General features: G+C 44.1%; 1 protein-coding gene across 2 annotated transcripts in view; it reads left to right on the plus strand.

Annotated features, from left to right (window-relative positions):
• Positions 1-18,623, plus strand: part of GPC6 (glypican 6) — a 785,665-nt gene that overhangs the window by 713,625 nt on the left and 53,417 nt on the right. For both annotated transcript variants that reach the window (XM_081858156.1, XM_081858157.1), the window contains exon 5: positions 17,608-17,738. In XM_081858156.1, coding sequence (XP_081714282.1) covers positions 17,608-17,738 — 131 coding nt within the window. The remainder of the gene's footprint in view (positions 1-17,607; positions 17,739-18,623) is intronic.

Below are 18,623 nucleotides of genomic sequence, written 5' to 3' on the forward strand. Positions count from 1 at the left end.
CAAAGGCAGAGGGCACTTTTCAGCACCTGTCGTGGTGACTCATGAGAAAGTGGGAGAGATGGAGGGGGTGGAGATTCACTCGCAGCAACAGCATTATTCCGAGAGGCCCCATTCCCAAGCCTCTCTCTGTGAATATTGGATAAAAACAGATAGTAAGGACTTGTCTTGTCCGTTCCCAGCAAACTGCCATGGGGGCTGGACCCTCTGATGCCTGACATAGCAAACATCAGACAGGCACCAACAGGATTAAGGAATGAAACACTCTGCTGCCATTTCAGCGCAGGGGATGCAATCTCCATAAGGCGTCTCCCCCAACAGACAGGGGGGAGATCCTTTCCAGATCCGCGCACCCACCAGAGGGGCTTTGTATTGACTCCTCCCTTTGGGAGAAGCCGCCACAAAGCCCCATTACTGTGCCAGATGGGGGGCTGATCTCCTCCCTGAGCCCAGTAGCAAAGCTGGGTGGCAAAACTCCTCTCCTAATCCTAACCCCTAAAGGCCCAGGTCCAATACCAATATGTCACACTGGCCCTTCCATCTTTTTCCACTGGAAGCAACAGAAGGCAAACTCACTATGCCAAATCCAGGGCTGGTATAGTTTTTGTCCTCATTTTGGGGTGGGGTGGAAGACTGAAAAGACTATTAGTATTTTGGATCCCACAGCCAGACCTGCTCCCCCGTCACAGACCCTATTCAGCCCTAAGGTAAAGGTAAAGGGACCCCTGACGGTTAGGTCCAGTCGCAGATGGCCCTGGGGTTGTGGTGCTCATCTCGCTTTATTGGCCAAGGGAGCCGGCGTACAGCTTCCGGGTCATGTGGTCAACATGACTAAGCCGCTTCTGGCGAACCAGAGCAGTGCACGGAAACGCCGTTTACCTTCCCGCCGGAGTGGTACCTATTTATTTACTTGCACTTTGATGTGCTTTCACACTGCTAGGATGGCAGGAGCAGGGACCCAGCAATGGGAGCTCACCCCGTCGTGGGGATTCGAACCACTGACCTTCTGATTGGCAAGCCCTAGGCTCTGTGGTTTAACCCACAGTGCCACCCGCGTGCCTACTGAGGTCCTATTTAGCCCTTGAAGACAGGTGGAGATTTCTACAGCTTCTGGAACACCCTCCCGGAGACAATGGGATTACAGATTAATAATAGGATTCAAAGATTAATAATCATTTGACAGTTGCTGTTATTGCTGCTGCTGCTGTTACAATGAATGCTCAGCGTACAGCAAACATCATGATCTTCCCACACATTTTGTGCAAACAAATTGGGATGGAGGCTCAATTAGCATGCCATCGATATTTTATGCTATCACAACTGGATACTTCCAATGAGTAATTACAACTCATTACTATAATTCTGAGTGTGTGAGCATAATTCCTTTTTGTGTATTTTGCACAGACCACTCACAAAAAGATACTCCATTTCCTTCTGTATCTTCCATCAGGGTGTGTGAAACTGAAGGTGCAATTCTATTTTCAATTTCATTTTCCCAGCCCTGAAGATAAACTTCAACAAACTTATATACCTGTTTAAATTTTGGCTGGTTTAATCTGCACAGGCGTTTCTTCAATATTGTTAGTTGCGTGTTTCAGTTAAAGGCCCCAGATGTTTCTATGTAAATAAATTTAAGTCTCTGTCACAATGCATCATGGATCTTGTAGTCATAAGGCTACATAAATCATTGTTATTATTACACCTGCATCTTCATTTTCACTTCTATAAATGACTGCAGCTGAGAAGAAAGGAATTTAAACCACTCACTGATAGTAGGAATGGGGGAATTTGATTCAGTTCACATATATGAGTATAAATCTAATTAATTTGTGCTTTCCCAAACATCGTATGAACCTAAACACAACCATCCTTCAAAATTTGCACTTCTCCAAATTTTGCAATGCAGTTCTCCAGCTGCAAAATGTCTACAAAAATGCACTGTATTAGAGTAAATGTGTATAAAAATGCATATATTGGTGAAAAATAACGTACAGAAAATGAACCATATAAGAGAAAATTGTTTGCATTTTTTTTACAAAATTGCATATAAATATGTGCATATTATGTTGTTGCTCCTATAAACCTTTAGTGGGGTGGTTAGGTCTTAGTCCTTATTAATAAGTTGGAGGATGAACATTTTATATAAATTTTTACTGTCAATGCTTTGAATTCTTTTTGGATTTAAATTGCATTCCATTGCATTTTATTCTGAGACTTTATGTGTGGAAAAAAAGAGGGATGAATTAAATAAATAAATAAATGAGAAATTTGCCCTAAGATGCTTTTGAACATTGTGAGAACCTTTCATAAAATGCAAACTGATTACAAAAGCTAGAGTTATGGTTGGAAAAGGAAGAAACTGGGGGAAATGGAGATTGACAGATTTGCCCATCCCTAACTGATAGTTGGACATTAAAGGTGAAATACTGCAAGAATGCAAATATAATGAGAATACACAGAGCTCATGTACCTGACTCATAGGTAGATTAATCGAAAGCACATCCAATCACAAAGTGGCTGCAAGGTTTTCAAATCAGAGAAGAGCCTGCTAGATGAAACTAAAGGACTTTGTAAATTGTTTTTGGCAAAGTGCAAAGCCAGTGCAAGTTGCAACACAGATCCTTGCAATTCATTTAGAAAGGACCTAACCCATTCTGAGTTGCACTTTATTTTGCGTTACAAACCTCTGCTCTTGGCAGACTTAATTGTGAATGACTGTGTAGGGAAGTTGAACCAAACTGCTCACAACTAAGATAAAGTTGGGAGATCAGAGCTGAAAGTGCAGGGAAAGAGATGAGCAGTCTCTGATCTTATGTCTGAATGAGGAAGTTTCAAGATTCACTCCAAAGTATTATTTGGTGAATTGTTTTGCCAGGTCTCCATCGCAGGTTGCATATAGCGTAAGGCAGCCATGGGGAGTCTTTGGCCCTTCCATTGTCAACTGCAACTCCTATCGACTCTGGTTATTGGCCATGTTTGCTGGGGCTAATGGGTGATGTAGTTCAGCCACATCTGGAGACCCAAAGGTTCCCAACACGTGGTTCAAGGACTAAAAAACAAGAACAAAAGCAAATATCAAAAGTGTTGGCAGAGTAGCTAAACCCCCCATTTACGCACTTTCAGTGTGTGTGTGACAGCGTATAGACACATTGTGCTGAACCCAGAAGTGATCCCAAAATTCACAAAAATGGGCAGAAAGGGGCAGGGCATGCTGACAGAGTAGCCAAATGGCATCTAGGAAGCCAAATCATGTGCAATACAGTGGTACCTCAGGTTACAGACGCTTCAGGTTACAGACGCTTCAGGTTACAGACTCCGCTATCCCAGAAATAATACCTCAGGTTAAGAACTTTGCTTCAGGATGAGAACAGAAATTGTGCGCTGGCGGTGCAGTGGCAATGGGAGGCCCCATTAGCTAAAGTGGTACCTCAGGTTAAGAACAGTTTGAGGTTAAGAACGGATCTCCAGAAGGAATTAAGTTCTTAACCCGAGGTACCACTATACTGACTCATTTCTTGAAATTAAACACATTAAAATATTCAAAAAACTTTTACTTTCAGAATGTATAGCTAAACAAGAATATATGCAAAGTATTTACATTCACATGCTTATCCAAGCAAGGGCTTAGTTCTTCTTAGGTGAAGATTACAGCTTCTTCCTTAAACATCCAAACAAACTGTGTCTTTCTCTCTTTCCAGTACTTGCACTCAGCCTTCTGTAAGTTACCCAGTTTGGCCATGCAGTTCCTTCTTGAGAGGTTTCCACTTTCTCCCTCCAGCAGACGTCCCTTACCTGCTTCTTTGGGAGAACATCAACTTCTGTACTTCTTTCCGTCACATACATTCACACAGAAACATTAGCATGCCTCTCCTCTATTGCGTTTAGAGAGAGAGATATCTAACACTGTCTCTTCTTCAGTGTTCATGGAGATGCAGCCATTACAGTCAAGTCACTCACACGCAAAACAAAACAGAGAATGTAATAGGATACCTCCCATGTGATTGGTTAACCAATCACACGAGACTTACTTGGGAACATTCCAGAATTAAACACACAGTAATGCATTGGTGGGACGTGGGTGGCGTGGTGGGACGTGGGTGGCGCTGTGGGTTAAACCACAGAGCCTAGGACTTGCCAATCAGAAGGTCAGCGGTTCGAATCCCTGCAACAGGGTGAGTTCCTGTTGCTCGGTCCCAGCTCCTGCCCACCTAGCAGCTCGAAAGCACGTCAAAGTGCAAGTAGATAAATAGGTACCACTCCGGCGGGAAGATAAATGGCGTTTCCGTGCACTGCTCTGGTTCACCAGAAGCGGCTTTGTCATGCTGGCCACATGACCCGGAAGCTGTCTGCGGACAAACGCCGTTTACCTTCCCACCAGAGCAGTACCTGTTTATCTACTTGCACTTTGACATGCTTTTGGTTTTTTTTTTATAAATATTTATTAAAATTTTTGAATACAAATGCATAAATAATAAACAACATTACTTATATCATGACATAATTTCATCACTTCTTTGGACTCCCTCACGTCTCCCGCTCCCACTTGCATCGTTAAAAAGTTTTTTCAAGCAAATTATCATCTTGTTTACAATCTTATATCCGCTCATTTAAGTATAATCTAGCAATTCTCCAAAAGGTTTATATTTTCCTTAGTCTCACTTATCATCGAATTCAAATCTAATTTAGTGGTGGACAATTTTTTATGATCTAGCATCCTTCTTAACATTCAATCAAATTACAATATTTTTGTAAATAAATCTTAAATTTCTTCCAGTCTTCTTCGACCCTCTCTTCTCCCAGGTCTCGGATTCTGCCAGTCATCTTGGCCAGTTGCATATAGTCCATCAGCTGCATCTGCCATTCTTCCAGTGTGGGTAGATCTTGCGTTTTCCAGTTCTTAGCGATGAGTATCCTTGCTGCCGTTGTTGCATACATAAAAAATGTTCGGTCCTTCTTTAGCACCTTCTGACCGACAATACCCAAAAGGAAGGCCTCTGGTTTCTTAGTGAAGGTATACTTAAATACCTTTTTCAATTCATTATATATCATTTCCCAGAAGGCCTTCACTTTAGGGCAAGTCCACCAGAGGTGAAAGAATGTTCCTTCACTTTCTTTACATTTCCAACATTTATTTTCAGACAAATGGTATATTTTGGCAAGTTTAACTGGGGTCATGTACCATCTATATATCATTTTCATTACATTTTCCTTCAGAGCATTACATGCAGTGAAGTTCAGCCCAGTGGTCCACAACCGTTCCCAGTCCTCAAACATAATGTTATGCCCAATGTCCTGTGCCCACTTTATCATAGCCGATTTAACCATTTCGTCTTGTGTATTCCATTTTAACAGCAAGTTATACATTCTTGATAGTACCTTAGTCTTTGGTTCTAACAATTCTGTTTCCAACTTCGATTTCTCCACCTGGAACCCTAACTTTTTGTCGTTTTTAAAGACTTCTTTAATCTGAGCATAGTGTAACCAGTCTCGCACTTTATCCTTCATTTTCTCCAAACTGCAATTTCCAATTGTCTCCATCTTTTTCTAATATTTCCCAATATTTTGGCCATTTGGCCTCCATATTGGGTCTTTTTCGGGCCTTAGCTTCCAGAGGTGAAAGCCACTTTGGAGTTTTGTTTTCCAATAAGTCTTTGTATTTTGTCCAGACATTAAATACTGCTTTCCTGACAATATGGTTCTTAAAGGCCTTATTGATCTTAACCTTGTCATACCATAAGTATGCATGCCAACCAAAAGCATTGTTAAAGCCTTCCAGGTCCAGTACATCAGTGTCCTCCAGAAGTAGCCAGTCTTTTAGCCAGCAGAAAGCTGCGGCTTCATAGTACAGCTTTAGGTCTGGCAGGGCAAAGCCCCCTCTTTCTTTCGCATCAGTTAATATCTTAAACTTAATTCTGGGCTTTTTGCCCTGCCAGACAAATTTAGAGATATCTCTCTGCCACTTCCGGAAGCACTCTGTCTTGTCCACAATCTGCAATGTTTGAAACAAAAACAACATTTTTGGCAATACATTCATCTTAATAGCAGCAATTCGGCCTAGCAAAGAAAGCTTCAATTTTGTCCAACTGTCCAAGTCTCTCTTAATTTCAGACCAACATTTTTCATAGTTATCCTTAAATAGACTCAGATTTTTTGCTGTTATATTTACCCCTAGGTACTTTACTTTTTTAACCACAGTTAGTTCTGTTTCTCTCTGAAACCGTTCTGACTCTGTATCCATCAAGTTTTTTCCCAACACCTTAGTTTTCTGTTTATTTAGTTTAAATCCCGCCACCCGACCAAAGTCTTGAATCAATTGTAATACTCTTTTTGTACTAGATTCTGGCTCCTGCAGGGTCAGAACTAGGTCATCTGCAAAGGCTTTAAGTTTGTATTGTTTCGCTCCGACCTGAATCCCTTCCACCAACCGGTCCCCTTTAATCATATTTAAGAGCACTTCCAGAACCGAAATAAATAACAAAGGGGAAATCGGGCAGCCTTGTCGTGTTCCTTTTTCAATTTTGAACTCTTCTGTAACCACATTGTTAACTATCAATTTGGCCTTTTGTTCTGAATATATTGCCTCAATCCCATTTTCAAAACCCCGTCCCACTCCCATTTCTTTTAAATTTCCCTTCATAAATTTCCAAGAGATATTATCAAAGGCCTTCTCCGCGTCTATAAAGATTAGCACTGCTTTTGTATTTATGTCTGTTTGCAAGAGTTCCAAAATGTCAATAATGTTCCTTATATTAGCAAACATATGTCTACCTGGGAGAAAGCCTGCCTGGTCTTTATGCACTTTGACATGCTTTTGAACTGCTAGGTTGGCAGGAGCAGTGACCAAGCAACAGGAGCTCACCCCGTCGCGGGGATTCGAACCACCAACCTTCTGATTGGCAAGCCCTAGGCTCTGTGGTTTAACCCACAGCACCATCCGTAGTATGTAGGTGTGAGGGTCTGGGGAGATGAGGAATTTTGGAGACCACGTCCCCATCCTGACTCTTCCAGGGAAGAGGAAGACGAAGACAGGATAGATTTACAACAGGGGTTTGAGGGAGGAAGCAGCTCAGAGGCAGATGAGGGGGAAAGCTGGGAAATCATGGGAGAGCCAGAACAACACCTGGCTGACATGTTGTCATTAGAAAGTATTCCAGACTCTCCATCTCCCAGAACCCGGCGAGCCTTAAAAGTAGGAGAGCAAAGAGCTCAAAGACAGAGGGCAGGTTAAGAGGGAGGGGGAGGGAAACTAAGCCAAGGAACTTGAAATCTTTATCCACACGTACAGAGCCTATTTTGCATATCATCGTCTACACCAGCCTAGTGCCCTCCAGTTGTTGTTGGATTACAACTGTCATCCATCATGGCTTGCATGGCCAATGGTAATGAGCAATGGGACTTGTAATCCAACAACATTCGGATTGCACTACAGTGGTACCTCGGGTTACAAACGCTTCGGGTTACAAACATTTCGGGTTACAAACTCCACTAACCTGGAAGTAGTACCTAGGGTTGAGAACTTTGCCCCAGGATGAGAATGGAAATTGCACGCCATCGGCACGGCGGCAGCAGGAGGCCCCATTAGCAAAAGCGCGCCTCAGGTTAAGAATGGTTTTGGGTTAAGAACAGACCTCCGGAATGAATTAAGCTCTTAACTAGAGATACCACTGTATACTAATAGAGAACACAATTTTCTAAACAAATGGATACTTACTAAAACAAAAGAGCAGTCCCAGTCCCCCACCCCCTTTCTCTCTCTTTCTAAAATAGAAGCTCTAAGGAGGGGGGAGAAAGCAGTCCAATTCCATTCTCTGTGTCCACTGAATGCTGACTAATTGTTGAGGGAGTAAAATATGGAAAGCTGTTCAAGGGGAGGAGAAACGGAATAGACTTTCCTGACAGAGAGCTTAGTTGACTGGAACCAGGAACCGAAGCACTCAACCCTGCAAGTCCCATTCATTTCAAGTCCCACTTGTTTAAGTGAATGGAAAACCTGCTACTTGCATGAATGTTTTATATGCCCATTTAAATATTTGCATTTGTACACATACTGGAACGGCTGGACCAAGGCTATAATCCGCTCCCACACCTCAAGGTAAGTGTTGATAGGCAGGTGAACTGTCAAGTACGCTTTCAGATGAACCTCTGGGAAAGGTGGGGGAGAAAAACAATAAAGGGAAAAGCTGAACAATACAAAAGAGTTTATTTGCTTCCTCTCTCAAACTACAATGAAGAAAGATTTTCCATCAATCCCGTTATGCTTGTCTCTCGCCCTCTGCATAGAACAGTTCAAGAAATCATTCTCCTACCACATAGGACATAAAGAGTGAAAAATATTGGCAGGCTTTTGTCATCTTGTACTAGCTGATAGCAAGGAAATGAGTTTCTGTGGATGAGCAGTGGGCTTTCTGCAGTGGATTGGACATTGGCACAGCACATTTCTTTACATGTTTGAGAAAATGGCATTCTGCTTGTAGGAATAAATATGTTTTTTTTAAAAAGCGAAACAAAACCCACTCAATGCTTAATACATTACAACATTAGCAATTCTATACAATTTAATTCAGCCCACTCTGACAAGGTCTCAGTGTGCTGAAAGCACAGCAAATAGACTGGCAGATCAAATATTTTCAAGTACAGAAAGTATGCTTGAGAAAGTGGTTTCCTCTCTCTTTCCACATCTCTTAAAACTGAAAGCATCATCTATCTATCTATCTATCTATCTATCTATCTATCCATCCATCCAGAAAACAAACAAACATAGGGTTTTGATTATGCAATTTGATCCAATCCTACTGTCAGGCAGCAGTGGAACCAACCCCCACGGCAGGTTGCCGGGAACGGACAAGACAAGGAAAAGTCCTTACCATCTGTTTTTATTCAATATTCACAGAGAGAGGCTTGGGAATGTGGCCTCTTGGAATAATGGTGTTGCTACGAGTGAATCTCCACCCCCTCCGTCTCTCCCACTTTCTCATGAGTCATCACTGCAGGTGCTGAAAAGTGCCCTCTGTCTTTGAGCTCTTTGCTCTCCTACTTTCAAGGGTCGCCAGGTTCTGGGAGAGGAAGGGTCTGGAATGCTTCCTAAAGACACTGAGTCCATCAGCTGTCCCCACTCTGGTGCTTCCTCCTCCTCCTCCTCCTCCTCCTCCTCCTCCTCCTCCTCCTCCTCCTCCTCTTCTTCTTCCTCTCCCATTATTTCCCAGCTTTCCCCCTCATCTGCCTCTGAGCTGTGACCTCCATCAAACCCTGTTGTAATTCTGAACTGTCTCCATCTTCTCTGGAAGGGTCAGGCTGGGGAGGTGGTCTCACCATTCCTCTGCCCAGTCCCTCACAGCAGCCCTATATAGGGAAGTTTTTTAAATGTTTAATGTTTTATTATGTGTTGATATATGTTGGAAGCCTGGGCAACCCTGTCAGATGGGTGGGGTATAAATAATAATTAAAGTATTATTATTATTATTATTATTATTATTATTATTATTATTATTATTCAATAGGATGCTCCTATTTTAATCAGAGAAATGTTGGAGGAGATGCCTTACCAACAGTGGAAGGTGGGGTAGGCTGACAAAGCCTGTTCTCCTTCATGGAGAGCACATGTTGCAGTGGGGTCTGACAGGCCACCCCTCTGTTGCTGGGCAGGATCGTATAGATCAGTGTTTCCCAACCTTTGGTCTCCAGCTGTTTTTGGACTACAACTCCCATCATCCCTAGCTAGCAAGACCAGTGGTCAGGGATGATGGGAATTGTAGTCCAAAAACAGCTGGAGGCCAAAGGTTGGGAAACACTGGTATAGATGGCCATAGCAGTGATTGGGCTGTTTGAGTTACTGGGGAAATTTTGATGTTGCCAATTTGTGGGATGGACCAAGGGTTTTATACACTGAGCACGCAACATTGAGCATTCTCTGCGTGCACCGGATCACCCACCCTCCCTCCCTAATTTAGGGCTTTTGCGTTTGACCTTGCTATGCCTGTCATGGGGTCGTCTGCTTTGGGGGCAGGGGCCTGGTAGGAATTTTGTCCATTTGGCGGATTGGCTGGTGCCATTTGGTTTTTGCCTACTGCGTAGCAAATCGTCACAACTTGTAAGGATGCAGTTAGGCATTGGTTAATTTTTTGGTTAGTGGAGGGGATGTGGTTGGCTGTGCCTGGCCCTCCAATGCTGCTGCTGCTTCAAGGGAATTCCGTTAAAGGAATCCAGGGGCTCACCATGCTTTCGTCCGAATCCCTGGCGTGGGGATTGGGCCGCACAAGCCCCTGGGAGCATGCGGGGAGAGGTGAGGGTCTGGTGCCCGACTCCATTTTCTCCCCAGTATTGTTTTCCCTTACTGGCTTTCGCTGGAATCCAGAAGTCAGTTCTGTCCCTGGGCGGGGACAGATAGTCATAACCAATGCCTAAGCAACCACTCACATTTATGTATTTTAATAAAGTTGTGGCCAAAATTATACCAGAAACATTAAACAAAAATTCTGTGTGAATTGTGATTTATTTGGGGGGTGGCTCGGGGACCTCGACATGCAAACAGTGTTCCTGCCAGGTCATTTGCACAGCACCCTCCTCCCCACCAACTTGGTCCTCCCATTTCCCCCCACCCCGGTAAACAGCAGCCAGTCCATGGCCTGGAGGTCAATTTAGTGCTGTTGCTTCTCCCCACCGTCCGCTTCTCCACCCTTTTCTGAGCTCATGTCAACAGTGCACCATAGTGGCTTTGCAGAAGGTCATGACACTAGGCCATGATTCCTGCAAGGATCAAGAGATGTGTGTAAAGCACAGATGTAGCACAATTTGGTATTTAAAAAGAAAAGGGGGGGACTTGAAACGAATGAGGATGAAGTGAGTGGTAACCTGACTGTAGGCATTCAAGGCTTAGTACATCATTTTTTGTTCTTTGGCGTTTGGGTTGTTAGGCTGCTCTGGCAACACTTGCTTCGTGAAGGAAAGATCACTCACCCTGACCCTTCAGGTCTGAAATCATGCGGTATTCGCATGCCTGAAAGGCAGCCATGCAACAGCCATTTGCTCTAAATAATAGCTTTGATTTGAAATATAAACTGTGCGCCTTAAAAAAAACAAAAAAAAAACAGACATCTTGTCATGGCTCCTAATGGGGAATCTCGTTTGCAGAGGGGAAAAACTCTACTCAACTGTGCACTTCATTAAGTGTAAAAGGGCAGGTTTCTCTTCTTGAAGTCCATTTGTATATTTAAAGAAAAGCACACATTGGAAGTTCTTAACGCTTTCATTTTAACGTAGTTATTTTGATTGTTGGGTTCAGTTAAAACCAGCATCTGAAGTTTATTTGCTGTAGCCTTTAATTTTCATTTGAATGTTGTTATGATTTCGGTGCGATATAAGTCTACCATTGCTTGAACTGTAATTAATAAAATTCGTTGCCTACTCCTTGTTGCCTACTCAGCCCTTGGGTCTCTCCCAGGTCATGCCCCACTGTGACCCTCTTCTGCATCCTTCTTGAATGCTTTTACCTGACCAGAATGTGTCCTGTGAGGATGCTTTTTGAATGCCTGGATGGAGAAAAGTGTCTGTACGGAGTGTAGGAACCTCTGGCTTTCGTGGGGCTGGAATGTAGCCTACTATACAAAGTCACATCCATTGCTCCACCCACTTTTCTCTTTGGCCCTGCCCACCAGAAGGCTGTGGTCCCAGAAGGTCGCTCATAAGGATAATGTGTCCTCAGACTAAAAAAAAAAAAAAAAAAAAAGGCTCCCCATCCCCACTATATAGGGATGCAGCCTAAAGTGTCATTCATTTCAGGCCCCATCTGCTCTGTAAATTTAAAGCAGTATTGTACCATTTTTAAAAGTCATGGTCTCCTGCAAAGAATCCTGAGAAGTGAAATTTGTTAAGGGTGCAGACAGTTGTTAGGAGATCCCTATTCCCCCCACAGAGCCACGATTCTCAGAGGGGTATAACATAGAGTTCCCGGGGACAGTCCCTGGATTTGCAAATCTGTCTCTGGACAAATTCCGTCCCCGTAATGTCCCCAGATTTGCAAATCTGTCCCCGGGAAACGTGGCAGCGGCAGCCTTAGCAGCCCGGAGCCAGCCTGGTAGCACAGTTGGCTCTGGCTGGCTTCAGGAGCTGCTCGCTGCCGTGGCACCCACCATTTTTCCTCGCCAGAAGTCCCCACATGATGTGTTGTGCTGTGGTTCTGAGAGATGGAGGGTCTGGGGTACTTTCTAATTACAATGTGTCAGCTGGGTGTTGCTCCGGCTCTCCCATGATTTCCAAGCTTTTCTCTTCATCTGCCTCTGAGCTACCACCTCCCTCAAACCCTGTTGTCAATCTATTCTGTCTTCCTCTTCCTCCTCCCTGGAAGGGTCAGGATGGGGAGGTAGTCTCCACCGTTCCTCCTCTGCCCAGTCCCTGACATTGGGCGACACCTGGGGTGGTGGTCTCCACCATTCTTCCTCATCTACCCAATCCCTGACACTGGGTCATGAGAAACCCCACACAAGTACTTTGACATTATGTGAGAAACAGTGTGGTCTAATAGTTGAGTACAATCCAAATTCAACTCTCTGCTGAGCCATGAAGCTCCCCATTTCATCTTGGGCCAGTCATAGCTCCATGGAGGAAGGGCGGGGAATAAATTGCATAGAATAAAATACAAATAAATAAATTGGCCCTGAATATTCCTGTTTCCAGTCCACAAATAAGAAAGGCTTCCTCTCTTCCACTTCATGCTAGTTCAAAACTATATAAATCCCGAGTGACATATATCACTTGGGGGGATGAGAAATGATGTGCTAGATGCAAAAGCTCTCATTTCCACAGTCTTTTCTTTCCCAAATCCAATAGACTAGAGGTTGGCTTACGTCCCAGCATACTCATAGATGCCCAATAATTCAGCATTAGTTTTATACTTTCCCATTAAAACTTCTCTAATCCGTTGCATGTATAATAAGTCAGTGTTGTGAAACTTCATCCATTTTCTTTCAAGAGGAGGAGTGCCATTGCATGATTTACCAGTCGGCACTGGGCAGAGGAGGGGAGGGAAAATAGAAAAAATGGGTTGATTTCTTTTTTGTATAAAGGTGATATAAATGCACTGTTTCTATCTACACATTGGCTAGGTACAGCTGAACTGCCTTATGTTTTGGGGCACCCCCTCTCATCATCAACAAACGAATCCCACAAAAAACCCCATACCCAATAAAACAATAAAAGGGGGTGGAAGACCTCAAGCTCATTGTGACCTCTGGCCTGGACCACAACCTAATTATTATTCTTCTTTGGCGATCCCTCGTAGCTGAGTAAGATTGTCTCCCATGAACACAATCTTAACCGTGAGTCCATAAGTGACTGTGGAGGCCAATTCTGGATCCACACGTCCTTCCACAGTGGGGGCATAGGTTTCCGGGCGGGAGTTGATCATGGTGAGGGTTTGCCAAACGTGCCTTCTTCTTAGTACATTTCCCCCTTTCGTCCTGAGTTCAAGCAGCTTCAAACCTAATAACATACCCGTCTCTCCAGTCAGCCAAGTTGAATCAACCAGCAGTGTTATTGGCATCCATCTGTCTTAAGAAACAATGGAGTGGGCTTTGGGGCGTTATGTCAAGCTGCTGCATTAGCAGCACCAAAGTGAATTCCCTGGGTGAAAGCCAGGGCACTGTGTGTGGAGGTCCTGGGCTGCTCATACAACAAGACCCCACTCTCGGCCTTGCTGGTGTGGTCCAAAAGAAAGCAGAGCAATATGTTTAGCACCAGCTAGGCTGCAGGAATTGCCAGAAGGAGATGTACAAGGCACCGTCCAACCCTCTTAGGAACTCCACTCTGGGTTTCCTTCTCCTGAAAATGTCCTGCAAGGCAGCGGAGGTTTAGAATCAGAGTTTTCCTATTCCGAGATGGGCTACCTTCTCAGGTTGATGAGTCACATCTGCCCCTCACATGCAGAAACCTTTTTGACTGTTGGACCTACTCTTGGTCTTGTCTGGTCAATCTTCTGGAGCCTGTCTACACCTGCAGGGAAAGTCCCTAACTCATCATGAGTTTGAGACCCATTGGTTTAGCTGACCAATCGAAGCTGTTCCTGGGGTGTGGCTGTTGTCACCCATCCTTTCATGCCTTTCTCTGCCCCCACCTCTGAAAGAAACTGCTCAAAGCTGCTCTGTGAATGGTGTGTAGCAAGTTCACCACCATGCTATGATGGAAATGACAATATTTCGGTCAAACCATGAGGTCTTTTGCAGCATTTCTGTAAATTCTTGTTTGCTTGCAGAGCAGATATTGCAGTCTGTCTAGTGCAGAGCTTAAAGGGAATTCTACAGTGGGGAGGGGAGGGGAGGATATTCTTTTTAAACAATTGAGAAAGGAAACGCTGTCTGATCACGGGCTGAGGTTAGAAGGCATGGGAGCACATACTTCTCAGGGATGGATTAGCTGGTAGCGTCTAACTTGGTCAAAGGTGCACTGTAAACACAGTAGAATGTGCATCACTATGCTCTTATGATTGTACATTATGTAATTCTCTGAGCACGGCGCCATGTAATTAGACAAATGAGTTTGTGTAACCCCAGCAGAACCATAAAATATATCTTGCAGCCGACAGCTGCATTTTGTACAAAGCACAGAGCATAAAACATGACTTGTACCTGTACGTCATGGCAGGAATCCAATATTTATCCCCTGTTTGTAGTGCAAGGAAATGGGGTCCTTGGGGTCAGAATGAACAGCTGCTTTAATTATAAGATCCCAGTATATCACATAAAAGTTTTCTTCGTCTTGTGCAAAGCTCCAGAATATACCCCAAGGGTTCATTTCGATCAGCTTCCATTCTTATGATTGATATGTCTATGTACGAATCGTCTAGCAAATTATCTGTTTCGGGTGTCAAGATAAAAGGCCCGTTTTCAACTCTGCTGCATGAGGCAATAGGATGTGGCATCTATTATTAATGCAGTTTTTAAACTCTCTGCTGCCTTTTTTTTCTCTTAGAGAAGTATGACAAGAGACGGCTTTTGTGAAGAAAGTTTTCAACCTGCTCTTGTTACTTCAAGCTGAAGCTTTGATATATATATCAATAGGCTTTCCTTACTGCCATGGGCTCCAGTTTTGCCCAGCAATCCCTTCTGTGCCTCTCCTGGTCCACCCTGTTACGTGTCAAACCACTACCACCCTGTGCCGCACAGACTGTATGCTATATGTTCGAGAGAAACACAGCATGGGTCAAACATATTTGTACACATAATAATAATAATTTTATTATTTATACCCTGGTCATCTGGACGGGTTGCCCCCGCCACTCTGGGTGGCTTCCAACACATATAAAAACATAACAAACAAACAAAATTTAAAACTTCCTGATGTCTTCTAAAAGTCAGATAGTTGTTTATTTCCTTGACATCTGAAGGGAGGGTGCCACTACCAAGAAGGCCCTCTGCCTGGTTCCCTGTAGCTTCACTTCTCGTAGTGAAGAAGACCCTCAAAGCTGGACCTCAGTGTCTGGGCTGAACGATGGGGGTGGAGACACTCCTCCAGGTATCCTGGGCCAAGGCCATTTAGAGCTTTAAAGGGCAGCACCAACCCTTTAAATTGTGCTCAGAAATGTACAGGGAGCCAGAATAGATCCTTTAGAATCCTTTAAGTCATCATTCCCTGCCCCAGAGGGATGTACCAGTCACCCCTCACAAATACATGCCAAGAAACCACAAACAACAGGCTGACACACATGGACCCATGTGGATATGCATTTATGGAGTAGACTGTGTCACCACCTAACAGTGATGCTTAGAGTTCCGTTAAGCAACAATATTGAGATTTTCAGAACACCTCTCTGTCTTGTGGGCCACACCATCTTCAAAGCATTTACGCACACCTAGCTCATATATTCACAGATCCTCAACTATAATGACCATGCATTTCATCTGGGCTTTCAATTGCTTGGGAAGAGGGATTCTGCTCCCTATTGCTTCTAGTGCTGCCTTCTCAATCATTTTCAAGATGGCTGAAAGAGGAAGGTGGGGTGGCTGCATTCTTTTCTGTGGCTGGCAAATAAGCAAAATCTGCATGACAGCGATGAAGAAACAGCAGGTCTCTTCGCTTTCTCATCCCTACCTGAAGTTGACAGGGGTTGAAACTGGAACCTTCTTCATGCCAAACATCTGTTCTGTCATGGCGCTATGGCTCTTCCCTAACAGCTGGGGTCACTGTGCCAGGCTAGCGTTGGACATGGACCTGAGAGGCCAAAGAGCAAAACCCTGATCAGCCATGAAGATCCCTGGGTGGCTTTGAACCAGACACTCTGTTTTAGCCAACTTCTCAGGGTTGTCATGAAGGTAAAATGCAATGATACATGTTCCACACTGAGCTCCTTGGAGAGTGGGAAGATGCCAGGGATTGGCTGGATGATCAGGAGTGGTGGGAGGGTTCAGCTGGAGAACCTTACTAGGGAAACCCCAGAAGAGGAAGGCTCAGAGCCAAGGAAGTGGTGGTGGGACACTGAACAAGGTCAGAGGATGAAGGGGGGCAGAATGGTTGGATGCTGAACAAGCAACAGCTGAGAGAGAGAGAGAGAGAGAGAGAGAGGAAGAAGAGGCAGAAAGCACTCAAGATGCAGGGCAGGCAGGAGGAGGTGGGAGCTGAGGCTGCAGCGGACTCTCAGGAGTCTGCTGGTCCTACTCTATTCAGCTCCTCTCCTCCCTTGTCTCCAAGGGCATGAAAGGCTTTGCGTGTAGCAGAGCAAAGAGCTCAGAGAGCCCTTCCCGGTGGAGTTACCGATGGCTGGGAAAACAGCTGGATGGGGAGGAGACTTGGGGGGAAGTAGGAGGCACAGATTGTCCATTTTTCCAACTGCTTTACTGGGGCCAGTCTTGCCTGTAGGTTTCTCTGTTTGTATTGTGTTTTCTTGGAAAAAGAATTAGCTTCATTGCTCATCACTGAGTCTCCGTGCTGACCTGCAGCTGAACCAGCCCTGACGGATGTAAATGTAAAATAAAGGACTGCTACCTAAGCCAGTTCTGTTGAATTGGTACATGTACTTGAAAACACACTAGTGTGGTGATGATGATGATGATGATGATGATGATGATGATGATGATGATGATAATTTATTTATACCTCGCCCATCTGGCTGGGTTTCCCCAGCCACTCTGGGGGCTTCCAACAGAACACTAAAATACAATACAATGTCTTGTATTAACATAAGCATAACAAAGCTTTCTAGGTACACCTTTTATAATATATGTGAGTGAGTGAGTGTATGAGAGAGAGAGAGAGAGAGAGAGAGAGAGAGAGAGAGAGAGAGACTGGCAGACAACTCTACTTTTTGGTACACCTGTTGGCTGAGTTTGCAGTACTCCTGTGTGTGTGTGTGTGTGTGTGTGTGTGTGTGTCCCTCCCTCCCTCCCTCTCCTCCTCTTTCTTTCTCCTGCTGGTGTCCAATTCAGGTGCTCTCGACTTTTTCTCCAGCTGAGTACTGACATATTTTATGTGCTTATATAGGAAAGGCACACCTGGTTTCCATTGTCTCTATGCGAGACAATGGCAAGTTTCTGAAGTTGAATCATCTGTCAGGACCCTTTGTGTTCCATCATGTGAGGCTCCATAGTTACTTATTATCTGACGGCTGGCTGCTTTGTCTTTCAACAGATGCTATGCTTTTGGTAGCAGACAGATTAGAGGGACCATTCAACATTGAATCTGTTATGGATCCTATTGATGTCAAGATTTCCGAAGCCATCATGAACATGCAAGAAAACAGTGTACACGTGACAGCAAAGGTATCAAACACATGGTTGCTACTAAATGCCTCAGCGAGATAGCAAACTCTACTGTTGCTTCTTTAGAAATTTGGTTGTTTCTTTCCTTAAATATCCAGATGACCAACCACAAAACCAGGAAATCACCACTGGCAGAAAAAAAAGAGGGGAGAACCTCCAGATGCTTGCCATATGATTTATTCTATGAAATGAGGTAGTAAAGTATAGAGTAAAACAAGGCTATGAGAATCTATTACATTAGTTGCTTTGCTATCCCATTTCTTATAGTGTGTTCCTCCTACTCCCTGAGGAAGGATTTGTTCTGAAATGTGTCAGGCTTGAAGTAAGTGTTATTTTAAGCATCTGGAGCATTTTTCTCTATTTTTCCTGAAAGGTCTGGCCTGAAATCTGCTTTCTGAGCTTCTGAAGTCCTATGCAGGGGCTGGAATGAAGGCATGAAGAGGCTTGAACTCTCAGTAGGTCTTCAGCAGGCAATCAAGGGATCTCAAGCAGGGATCCTGCCTGTGCAATAAATCAAAGGAGGGAATGGCATGAAAAGACCATCCACACCAACAGAGGAAATTTCATTACAGTGGTACCTTGGTTCTCAAACTTAATCCGTTCCGGAAGTCCGTTCCAAAACCAAAGTGTTCCAAAACCAAGGCGCGCCTTCCCATAGAAAGTAAGGCAAAATGGATTAATCCATTCCAGACTTTTCAAAGCAACCCCTAAAACAGCAATTTAACGTGAATTTTACTATCTAACGAGACCACTGATCCATAAAGTGAAAGCAATAAACAATGTACTGCAGTCACACAATCAATCAGTCAGTAGCTAAACTGGGTTCCACACTGTCACAAAAACAAAAAGCTGCAAAAACGCAAAAGAAATAGCAAAAACAGACAG

Source organism: Podarcis erhardii (assembly GCF_964252035.2).
Source record: "Podarcis erhardii genome assembly, chromosome: 4".
Classification (NCBI taxonomy): domain Eukaryota; kingdom Metazoa; phylum Chordata; class Lepidosauria; order Squamata; family Lacertidae; genus Podarcis; species Podarcis erhardii.